This window comes from Mesoplodon bidens, assembly GCF_964165515.1.
Source record: "Mesoplodon bidens genome assembly, chromosome: 4".
NCBI classification, from domain to species: Eukaryota; Metazoa; Chordata; class Mammalia; order Artiodactyla; family Ziphiidae; genus Mesoplodon; species Mesoplodon bidens.
In genome coordinates this window covers 174,884,218-174,894,651 of record NC_138160.1, presented here as the reverse complement: position 1 = coordinate 174,894,651, position 10,434 = coordinate 174,884,218, and the positions used below count along the sequence as shown (strand labels likewise).

Genomic DNA, 10,434 nt, shown 5'->3' with positions numbered 1-10,434 from the left:
CAAAGCAGGCGCTGATCTCCCTGTGCTATGCGGCTGCAAGTGGCATGGACATATATACACTACCAAACGTAAAATAGATAGCTAGTGGTAAACATAGCATTTATTGATGGAAGAAAATTACAGAAAAATACGTAGTGCCACATTTTGTCCAACCTTGACGGCGGAATTCATTCCTTTTTTAGCGCACAATGAAGGACTGGCCGGAGCAGCCCCAGGGCCGGCATGAAGGGCTGCCGTGGATTTGGAAGTGGGGCTCGGACCAGCCTTCCCTCCACAGTGCAAAGACAGCAACCCTCCAGTCTAGGAGGGATTCTCCCTAGGCGGCAGGGCGGGACTGAGAGGTGCGAGGGCTGCTTTAGATGCCAGGCTCTTTCCAGGGAGCCCCGCCCAGGCCCCGCCCCGCCCCGGCCGCAGCCCCGCCCCGGCCCCGCCCGCGCCTTGCCGCGCTCCCACACTCAGAGCCCGAGCCGCGGTCGCTCATCTGACCCGAGCCACAGCGGCCGGAGATGCAGCGGGGTGCCGCGCTGTGCCTGCGCCTGTGGCTTTGCCTCGGACTGCTCGACAGCGAGCGTGGTGAGCCCTCCGCCTGCCCCAGTGTACAGCTGGCCACGAGGGGGGACGTTTTCCCTGGGCAAATGGTGGGACCTCACCGATGGGAGACGGGCGGGGGACAGGGCCCGCGGGACCCTCCGGCACGACACAGGGTCGGGAGCCAGGGATTCAGACACCGGAAGGAGCACGGCGAGTCGGGCCGGGCTTGCCGGGATGAGGAAAGGGCGGGGACGGGGCGCGGGGCTGCACCGCAGCTTAGAGGTGGTGCTCAGTCCCCGACTGCGCTCCACAGTCTGTGGCTCAGCTCCCTCGGACTTGGGCCCCTTCGCGCTGCACCCTCAGCCTGGATCCTTCGCTTGCTTACACGCTTTCCCGCGGAGTCCAGGCACCGCACTGCTCTGTCCTCGGACCCGGGAGCACTGGGCATTGTCCCCCCGCGCAGAGGCTGCAATCCCCGCCGGGTCGTAGACCTGGGTGCGCACTTCCCGACACCTCTAGTCTGCGCTCGAGATCGGTCCTCCAGAGGGAACTAACTTCCCCAGGCCAAGGACTGCGGGGGCAGGGGCTCGGGATCGTGGGAGATAGGTGCCGTGGGGCGGATTGGGCGCAGGTGCCTGTTGGAACTTGAGGCGAATCTTGAGTCGGCAACTCGTAAGTGATCAGCATGGCAGAAGAGGCAGGGGCCGGCCCTCGCCGTATCTGATGGGGGGTAGGACCCTGGAAGGCCAAGCTAAGGATCTTGGATCATAAGGCAGGGGCCGACAAGGACGGGTCTTAAACACAGGAGAGGCAAGGTCTGGTTTCTGATGGGAACATGACTGGAGGTTGCTGCTGAGGGATTGGAGGGAAGAGAGTGTGGGGGATGAGGGAGGGAGCAGGGGGGTATGGTTGTTCGGAGATGTCAGTATAAAGCATCAGGAATGAGGGGAGGATGAGCTGGAAGCTGATGCAAGATCTGGTGACCCTGGAAATCAGAAGGTGGAGGAGGGGTAATGGGTCCCCAGTGGTGGAGGGAGGAGTTCTGGGAGGTCTGAAGGGAGAGATGGGGACCTCGCTATTTTTTTTTTTTTTTTTAAACTTATTTATTTATTTATTTATTTTTGACTGTGTTGGGTCTTCGTTTCTGTGCGAGGGCTTTCTCTAGTTGTGGCAAGTGGGGGCCACTCCTCATCGCGGTGCACGGGCCTCTCACTATCGCGGCCTCTCTTGTTGTGGAGCACAGGCTCCAGACGCGCAGGCTCAGTAATTGTGGCTCACGGGGCTAGTTGCTCCGCGGCATGTGGGATCTTCCCAGACCAGGGCTCGAACCCGTGTCCCCTGCATTGGCAGGCAGACTCCCAACCACTGCGCCACCAGGGAAGCCCAGACCTCGCTATTTTTAAGCACCATGGGCATTGAATAGTGGCTTTACATGCTTCATTTCTTTTAATCCTCACAAGGGAGTGTTAGACCCATTTTACAGATGGGCACACTTAGACCAATGACACTTATAACTTCCCCCAAAGTCCCCGGGAAGCCAGTAATAAGGGAAATGGTCAACCCAGGTCTTTGGAATAACAGAGCTCTGTTCTCTGTGCCTATATGGGCTGAAGAGCTGGGGATAGTGGAGGTGAGGAAGGCGTGGGTGAACCTAGGGGGAGGAGGAGGGAGGAAGACATCTGTCTGGCCTCCAAGTCAGGGCAGGTCTTAGCAGAGGGGCTGCCACTTGGCCCTTCCTCGCTCCCCTGCACCCTGCCCAGGACCAGGCTCTCACAGGTGCTCAGCATGTGTTAAGTGACTGAATGAGTGTGGGGAAAGAGTTGAATGCCGCCATGGCTGGGCTTTAGGGCAGAGGAGTGGGAGATCCCACCTTGAGGTGACATCCAGCAAGCACTAGGTGTAGTGTCCAAGGCTCAGGAGAGAGGCTGGGCTGGAGAGCTGGAGTAGAAGCAGAGCAAAGGGTCTAGGATGGGACCCTCTCCCCCAAGGAGGGGACCAGAGAGGGAGAGGCTTCCAGGGAGACGGGGAATATTCGGCATGCAGGGTTTGAGGAAAACCAGGAGAGGCTTGTGTCCTGCTGCTCCTGAGTGGAGCAGGGTGGGAGGTGGAGGAGGTGGGGGGGGGGGTGTGGTCAGTCTTACAGTGAGTGCAGGTGATTCTTACCAAAGTTGGGCAATGAAGGGGAAGAGAGAGAATGAAGCTAAGGGGCCCATGGAAGGGGGGTGGACTAGGTCATGGCTCGTGGGGAGAAGTCCCATGGAGAACAGACCATTGCTGCTGTCCCTGAGCCTTGCATTTGCACCACCCATTTCTGGGCTGAGGAGGGCCCGAGGAGCTGCCAGCCTGATGGGGGATACTGGAGCAGAAGCAAAAACACTCCAGTGCAGCCAAGTGTCAGTGCAGCCAGAGTAGGAGGCCAAGTGCTGACAGGTGAGCAGCCTGGCCGTGAAGCTGACCCTCAAAGGTGTGATGTTGGTCCCAGAACGAGACTCTTGTCCTAGCTCTACCCCTAAATTCCTTGCTATATTACCTGGGCCCCTCTCTTCCTTTCCTTGTGCCTCAGTTTCCCCATGCATAGGAGTGCAACAAGCTGGCAAGCACTGAGGGGCTGTGCTTGGGCTTGGGCTTTTTGCCCCAGTAGTGTCCCTGTAGAGAAGGTAGGTGGCAGAGGTCACCTCCAACAGACTTTGTCTCTTGGAGCTTAGTCTAGAGTGAGGCTGTTTGTGCCTCTGAACAGTGGGCAGTCAGCTCAGGGACATGTGGGGGAAGGAGGCAACTGCTGGGAAGCTTGGTTGGCCCAGCCTGAGGATGCTGGCTCCTGCCATGGGCTGAGGCACACATGCCCATCCCAGCTGTTTGCTGTCCCTGCTCCTCAGCCCTGAGCCAGACCCAGGTGTGGACAGAGGTGTGGGGGTGGGGGTGGGGATGCAAGTCAGTGCAGGCAGAATGTGGGGGCTGGGCCCATCTTACTTGGTGCCTGTGGATCAGTGGCTCAGTGCTCTGAGGACTCAAGTGTAGGTGCTGCTCACATCCCCAGCATGCCGGAGGTACCAGGTCAGTGAGGCTGAAGGCTCTCTGCCTCCCCAGAGCCCAGTGCCCACGTGGCCAGGCACCAGACTGGGCATGAGGTATAACAAGGGGACTGTCTGGCCAGCTCCTTGCTCTACCATCCCCACGCTGACCCCCAGGCAGTGGCACCCCAACCCGGGGAAGGGGACTGCAGTTCTGTGCAAGTTGAAAGGTATAGTGTCCGGGCAGTCTAGGGAGGATTTGGACCAAGCGCATCCTGCAGGGGTTTCCTGAGCACCAGACTAGCAGGAACACAAACATGGTATCGTAGCCCAGGGGCGAAAGTGCTCAGTGACCCAGTGGGCCCCAGCTGGTGGCTGTGGGCTGCACAGGGTTGCTTCTAGCTTGGGGCTTCCTGGAGGGGTCTGCAGACTCCAGGGAAAGGGATTCCAGGTAGGGCAAAGACCTCCTCAGAGGCCCAGAGGCAGAAGAGTCAGGTGGTGATCAGATGAGGCTAGACTCGTAGGGGCGGAAGGATGGGATGGAGGAGACAGGCAAGTGGAGGTGGCAGGATCCAGCAACACACCCGGAAAGGGGAGGACTGAGCAGGGAGTCACCTGGTCAGACTCCCCTGAAGGCATCACCAGAGGGGTAAGACCAGATGCAAGTCCACAGCAAGGAGGCTGTGGGTGAACCCAGGAGATACGCCAGGGAAGCAGGCAGCAGGGGATGGTGGAGAGAGAGGGGCAAGTGCCAGTCTCTGGCATAAGCAACAGAACAAGTCATGAAATTGTTTACCAGCTGGGGACCCTGAGAAGAGGAGGAAATGTGGGGAGAGGTGAGCCACTCCACCAGGGAGGCAGGGCCTCAAGTCGAAGGCAGGGAGGAGGAAAGTTGGGGGCACTTGAGTGTGATGAGGCAGAGGGGAGTCGGGGAACCCAGGGAAGCTAAGTGGGGTCTCAGCCATGAGGGGAAGTTCTTCTCTATGTCTAGCTTACACCCCTCCCGCTGCCGCTTGGGTGTCCCCCCCACCGCCCTGCCATTGTAGATTTCTCTCCACTAGGGCCTAGCCTGTGCCCCACAGCCCTGAGATACCCCTCAGAGAGGGGGGATGGATGGGGAGAGGGATCCGGACAGCCTCTCACACTCCTTGCACCGACCCCTGAGCAAGACACAGCCGACGTGTCCAGCTGGAGCCAGGGATTCCTGAGTTTCGATCCTTTTCAGACACTGGCTTCCTCTGGGATCTCGGTTTTCCGGTCACGCCAAAGGGAGAAGCCTGGGAGCAGGAAGATGCGGGCTTTGGCGCTGGCTGCTGCTGAGGCTGGGTGTGGCCGACAGCAGGCACGCTGCTGCCTGGCTCTGGTGCCCCAGGCCACCCCCATCCCCGAGGCCTGGCTGGGGTGTGGTGGCCCAGTGAGCCGGCACAGGTTTCAGGGTGGCAAGTGGGGGAGCCCCGCCACGTGGCCAGCGAGGTCAGCATGGGTTCATGGGAAAGGACTTGTCAGCCACAGGAGAGGACATCCTGCCTGCATTTCCCTCTTCCTGCAGCAGGAGCCCATGGCCCAGATTTAGCAGCGCTGGGGGGCCACCTCTGAGCCAGCTGGGCTGTCTGATAACACCACCCGTCCCGCTGCCACAGAGCAGAGCCCTGATCCCAGAAAGGCCAGGGCAACTGCCTGGCACAGTTGGCTGCACCCACAGCTATGCTGCGCTGGGAGCTTCACATCTACCAGGGTGCCCTTCCTCCCCATCTCACCTCCAGGGGGTACTCAGGCAGCCCACGGTCCCACTCAGCCTCTCCAACACTCCCTGCTTCCCAAAATTGCCCTTCTGCTGCTTCAGCAGGACCCCTCTAAAACACAGATCTGAGCCTTCCTCGGGCCACCCGCCCCTGCCGGCCCCTCTTGGGCTGACAGTACAGGCCCTCCTGCTAGGGTCCCAAGGGCAGCCGTATGTAGCCTGACATCCACCTAGCCTGCACCCATCACATACCCCAGCCTCAGCACATGACCTTTCTCCTGCTCCAGATACGTGCAGAAGGCTGCTGAGAATTCCAGGCAGAAGGTGATGCCGCTCCAAGTGAGAGGGGTCTACTAGGGCGGGAGGGGGGCTTCATTCCCTCTCCCTGTGTGCCCCAGGAGCACAGAATCTAGGCTTTCAGGTAGGTTCAGGGGAAGCTCTTATCCTTATCCAACCTAAAGCACCATCCTCAAAGCTAGCCTGAATTCTACCAAATGGAGTTTCGTTTGTATGAAGCAGCACTTATGTGCACACATGCACGCACACACACTTGGAGTGTCTACCAGTGAGCCACACCTCGGTCTGAAATGCTTAACCAAATTTCTTCACACTAGCGTGTGTGAAGATTTTAACCTTGTGACATAGGCTGTTGTGCCCATTTTAGAGATTAGAAAATTAAGGCCAGAGGAATGAAATGGCTCATTAGATGCTAGAGCAGCTTTGAGAGAAGTGACAAGTGTCTGGTGCCTGGTGCCAGATGGCATAGGGTCTGAGGGGCAAGAAGGGGCAGACATGGCAGGTGTTGTCCACATTCCCCAAGGAAAGCACTGGAGAGGTGGGCATGTGGGGTCCTAAATTTCTGACCACCTCATGGACATTTTCACCTTGATGTCCTGTACAGCTTTCAAAAGCAGCATGCCACTAGACACGTTGCTTTTCCCCAGGCCCACGCCTGGCAGATGTGCCTACTTCAGGGCAGGACATCTGCACCTCCATCCCTTTTGCCTCCACACGTGCCCACACACTGTGTGCTGTCGCTTTGTTCCCTGGATCCTCAAAGCCAGTCAAGAGCAATCCAGGGTAAAGTCCATGCTGGGGATGCCACCCTGGAAAGCCTCTCATCCTTCCACTGAGGACCTGTCAAGTGCAGTGGGTCAAGCCGCTGCATGAAGCTGTGGAAACATGCAGAGAGGCCCCCAGGAGGGGACTAAAATTGCGACCCTGGGGCTGGAGCAGGCACCAGGCAGGTGACGAGAGTGACTGGTGAGTCCCTTGAGAAGATCAGGTTCCATCCCTGAGCAGCGGAGAGGCAGGAAATTGTTTTAGGCAGAAGAGGGATTTGTCTCTAGAAGGCTCCTCTGACCACTGGGAAAAGCCTGGACCAGTGGGGAGACACTGGTGTGGTGAGCCAGAGGAGGGATTTTGAGGTTAGCCAGGCAGTGGGGTGGCAAAGAAGGGGACTGGAAAGGGCAGCCCCAGAATGTCTAGGGGTGGCACTCGGGCTGGAAGGCATCTACTGCTAAGCGTCTGAGCTCTGCGAGTGCAAAGCACTTTGCCAAGTGGCAGGGAGACGAGAGGGGCAGGCCTGGTGGTTCCAGCCATGCTGCCGTTGGTGCTGGTTCTGAGGAAGTAGAGAGTAAATAGCAGCTTCCCATAATCCTGTCCCCTAAAGATAACCTCTGACTAGCAAGTTAACCTCTGTGCCTTAGTTTTCTCATCTGCAAAATGGTAAGAATAGTACCCACCTCAGGGGGGCAATAGACGGGTGTGGTATGCACAAGTGCATAGGCTGTGGTGGCATACAGAAAATGTTTGCTCTTGTTGTCTGTTGTTGTAACAGGGTATATTGGGGTAAGCAGAATTTGGGGGTCAGAGTATATGAGCATTTTTTTTATTACTGTGAGTGCCTGTTTGTCCACATCCTTGCCAGCACTGGGAATCCTCTATACTTTTAACACTTGCTCATCTGGGCTGGGGATATTTCTGTGCCCTGTGGCTCGCTGTCCTCCTCAGTGGGTGGTGTGGTATGAGGGCTGGGGGCGCCTGGCAGGAGACATCTGGGAAGCAGAGTCCCCTGGGGCTGGAGCTCAGGAGAGCTGCCAGGGAGGGTGGGGGGCTCAGAGGTAGGCTTGAAGCCCTGGGGTTGTGCCACCTCCAGGGGGAACGAGCGCACCTTGAGCAGCTCCAGTTACATGAGCCACCAAGAGCCTAAGGCTGGGCCTGTGACCCGGGGCCCTTCTCTGGGGCCTCATTCCTCCACACCATGCTCCATCTGTTCCACCTACCTGACCGTCCAAGGTCACCCGCACTCTGGTCTTTGCACATGTCCCTCTGCCCTCTGTGCCCTCCTCCTGGGCCAGCAAGCTCCTGTTCAGTCTACAAAGCCTATTTCAACTCACAGGAACACTCCCTCCCACTGGCAAGGCTTTCTCTGACTGCCTCCCACCTTGGCACTGTGGCCAAAGCACAGAGTCACAGTGGGATGCAACTGCTGTGACATGCAAAACAGTGGACAGGCAGTGACAGTGAAGATCTCAGTGTGCCTGAGCAGGCAACAGTTTAGCCTTACAATGGTTCTTAGTGTGGTATTATGGTGGTCTGTTGTTCCCAATAATCTTGGGGACAATTCTCATTTCATAAGTTTGGAGCAGGGGAAGTGACTTGCCCTAGGTCATACAGTCAGAATGACATTGTAGGGCGTGCAGCTGGGTTCACGGGGCTTCGGGCACTCTCTCTCGGTACAGCCCCTCCCATCTCAGCCCTTTCAGTCCTGCAGGGTGGGAGATGGGAGGACTCATGGACTATTGACCTCACCCTTGACCTCTGGAGGCACAGAGGCTGCCATCCAGGTGGGGGTGGGGGGACTCCAAGACAGAACACCCCTGAGCCTTCTTCCAAGGTCTATGCACAAGCCTGGCCCCAAGAATGAAGGGAGAGGGCCTTAGAGCCGGCTCCCCAACTCAGCCCAGCCCTGGGATTGATGCATGGTGACCCCAACCTGGCCTCACCTGCCCCCAATGCTTTCCCCTCAGCTTGGCTTCAGTCTGCAGCCATGGGCCTGGCCCTGGCTGCCTCTGTCCTCCAGGGCACAGGTGCTAAGGAGAGTGTGGACCAGACTAGCAGGACTGCAGTACAGCGCCTGTCACCCACCAGGTGACCATGACATTTCCTTGAAATAAGGACTTGCAAATGCAAAAACCACTACTGCTACACTCTGCCAGAGTATGTAGGGGCACCCCTGAGCTTACACACCATCCTGACATCATCCCTGGGTTGGTTGTGCTCGACGTGAGGACAGAGCCATGGGCCAGTGACATTCTGGCCCCCAGGAGCCACCCAAAGGTACAAACCTTCCCCGTGTGGTGGGTGAGGGCCTGGTGTGCTCAGCAGGTGCATACTGGGTGTGGCTGGTGTCTTGACTGTGTGGCAGAAGCATTGGGAGGTGAAGCTCGTTAGAAGGGGGGTGCCTGTTGGGCAGGGCATCGCCCTGGAGGCCGGGCCAAGGGCATTCACAGCTCCAGAGGGCCACAAGGAGCCAGTGAAGGTGTCCACTGGGCTGAGTGACAAATTGGAGGCCAGGAAGGAGACTGCTAGGGAGCAGAGAGGTAGGGAGACTGGCACTCGGGGTGGCAGTGGGAGACAAGGAGATGGAGAGGTGTGAGGGCTGAGTCCCAGGCAGGGACGGGCCTGGACTTGGCCAGACTTGGGCTCCTGCACAGCTGCTGGTTATCACTGATGTGGAGCCTGGAGCCTCAGTTTCCTCATTGCTGACTGGACTCGTGATCCCTCCCTCCCTCCCAGGCTACGTGAGGATCAAATGAGGCAGTGACTGCTGGGCTGTGGTTCAGTGCCTAACCCACAGGACTTCCCACCCCTCCTGCCTGCCCCTCACCCAGGATCCTGGTGTGCTGCTTCCACAGCCAGCGCCTGTGGCTGACCCCAGGGTCCCACTGCCCAAGGCTGCTGACAGCACAGAGAAGAGGAGGTATGCTCTCTGGCCTCCCTGACCTCGGCCTGGCGCCTGCCCGGATTGCTCTGCTCAGGCTAGGGGGCCAGGGCTGCTGGCCAGGGGAAGGAAGAAGCCAGTTCCTGGGTCAGGAACAGGAAGGCAGGGGGAGTGCGGCAGAAGCCAGGATGACAGTGCTTCCTGCTTCGGGAAGGGAAGGACAGCGGGGACAGACAACAGCCAGGCAGGAAGGATGCGCCTTCTTTGGGGTTTCAGGTGGGGGCTGGGCAGCACAGAGCCTCTGGGCATGGCAAACTAGGCCTGAATCTGCCCCAGCTGCTGAGCAGCCTGGGGTACAGATGGTCACCAGGGAGCCTGGCCTTTAAAACCAGAAACAGCTTTTCCAAAGGAACAACAAGGTTTGACAGAGTTCCAGCCCAAAGAAAGACCTCAGAGGATTGTTTAGCCAACCAGTCAGCCATTCATCCCTCCATCCATCCACCTATTCTTCCATCCATTCATCTATCTATCCACCCTTCTGTCCATCTGCCTGTCCATCCATCTATCTGTCCATCTGTCCTTCCCTCTAGCCTTTCGTTCTTTCTTCCACCTTTCCATCCTTCCACCCATCCATCCGTCTGTCCATTCAGCTAACCATCTTTCCTTCCATCATCCATCCACTCAACCTTCCATTCACGCACCCGTCCATCCATCCATCCATTCGTCCATCTGTCCAGGCATTTATTCATTCAACAAGGATCTTATGGAGCCTTGACTCTCTGTCAGGTGAAGTGCTAGGCATGGAGTGGGGTAGAAAAGAGGACTGTTTGGGTCCTTACCCCATTGAAACTTACTGTCTAGTAGAGGAAATGAAAAAACATAACTTAAATAAAAAAGTAAATAACAAAATTACATATTGTGATAAGAAGAATGAAATAAGCAACCAGGAGCTTAAGGTGAAGCTTAAGGAGGACTTTTAGGTTTTGGAGGGGGTGAGGAGGTCACGTCTGGGCTGAGGCCTGAAGATGGGAAGAAGCCAGCTGTGCAAGGCATGTGAGAGGAGACAAATCAGGAGGAGAGGTGTATGTAAAGGCCCTGGGGTAGGAAGGAGCGTAGCATGTCATAGAACAGCCTGGAGGCCATGGTGGCTGGAGGACAAGAATAGGACGTGAGAGTGGACCAAGAGGGTGTGGAGAGGGGGCGGG

At 57.6% G+C, this 10,434-nt stretch overlaps 1 protein-coding gene across 2 annotated transcripts in view; it reads left to right on the top strand.

Moving 5' to 3' along the window:
• The first annotated feature begins 496 nt into the window (after positions 1-496).
• The window catches only part of FLT4 (fms related receptor tyrosine kinase 4), a 40,670-nt gene continuing 30,732 nt past the window's right edge, over positions 497-10,434 (top strand). For both annotated transcript variants that reach the window (XM_081233367.1, XM_081233368.1), the window contains exon 1: positions 497-573. In XM_081233367.1, the coding sequence (XP_081089493.1) occupies positions 507-573 (67 nt within the window). In that variant the 5' untranslated portion in view covers positions 497-506. The remainder of the gene's footprint in view (positions 574-10,434) is intronic.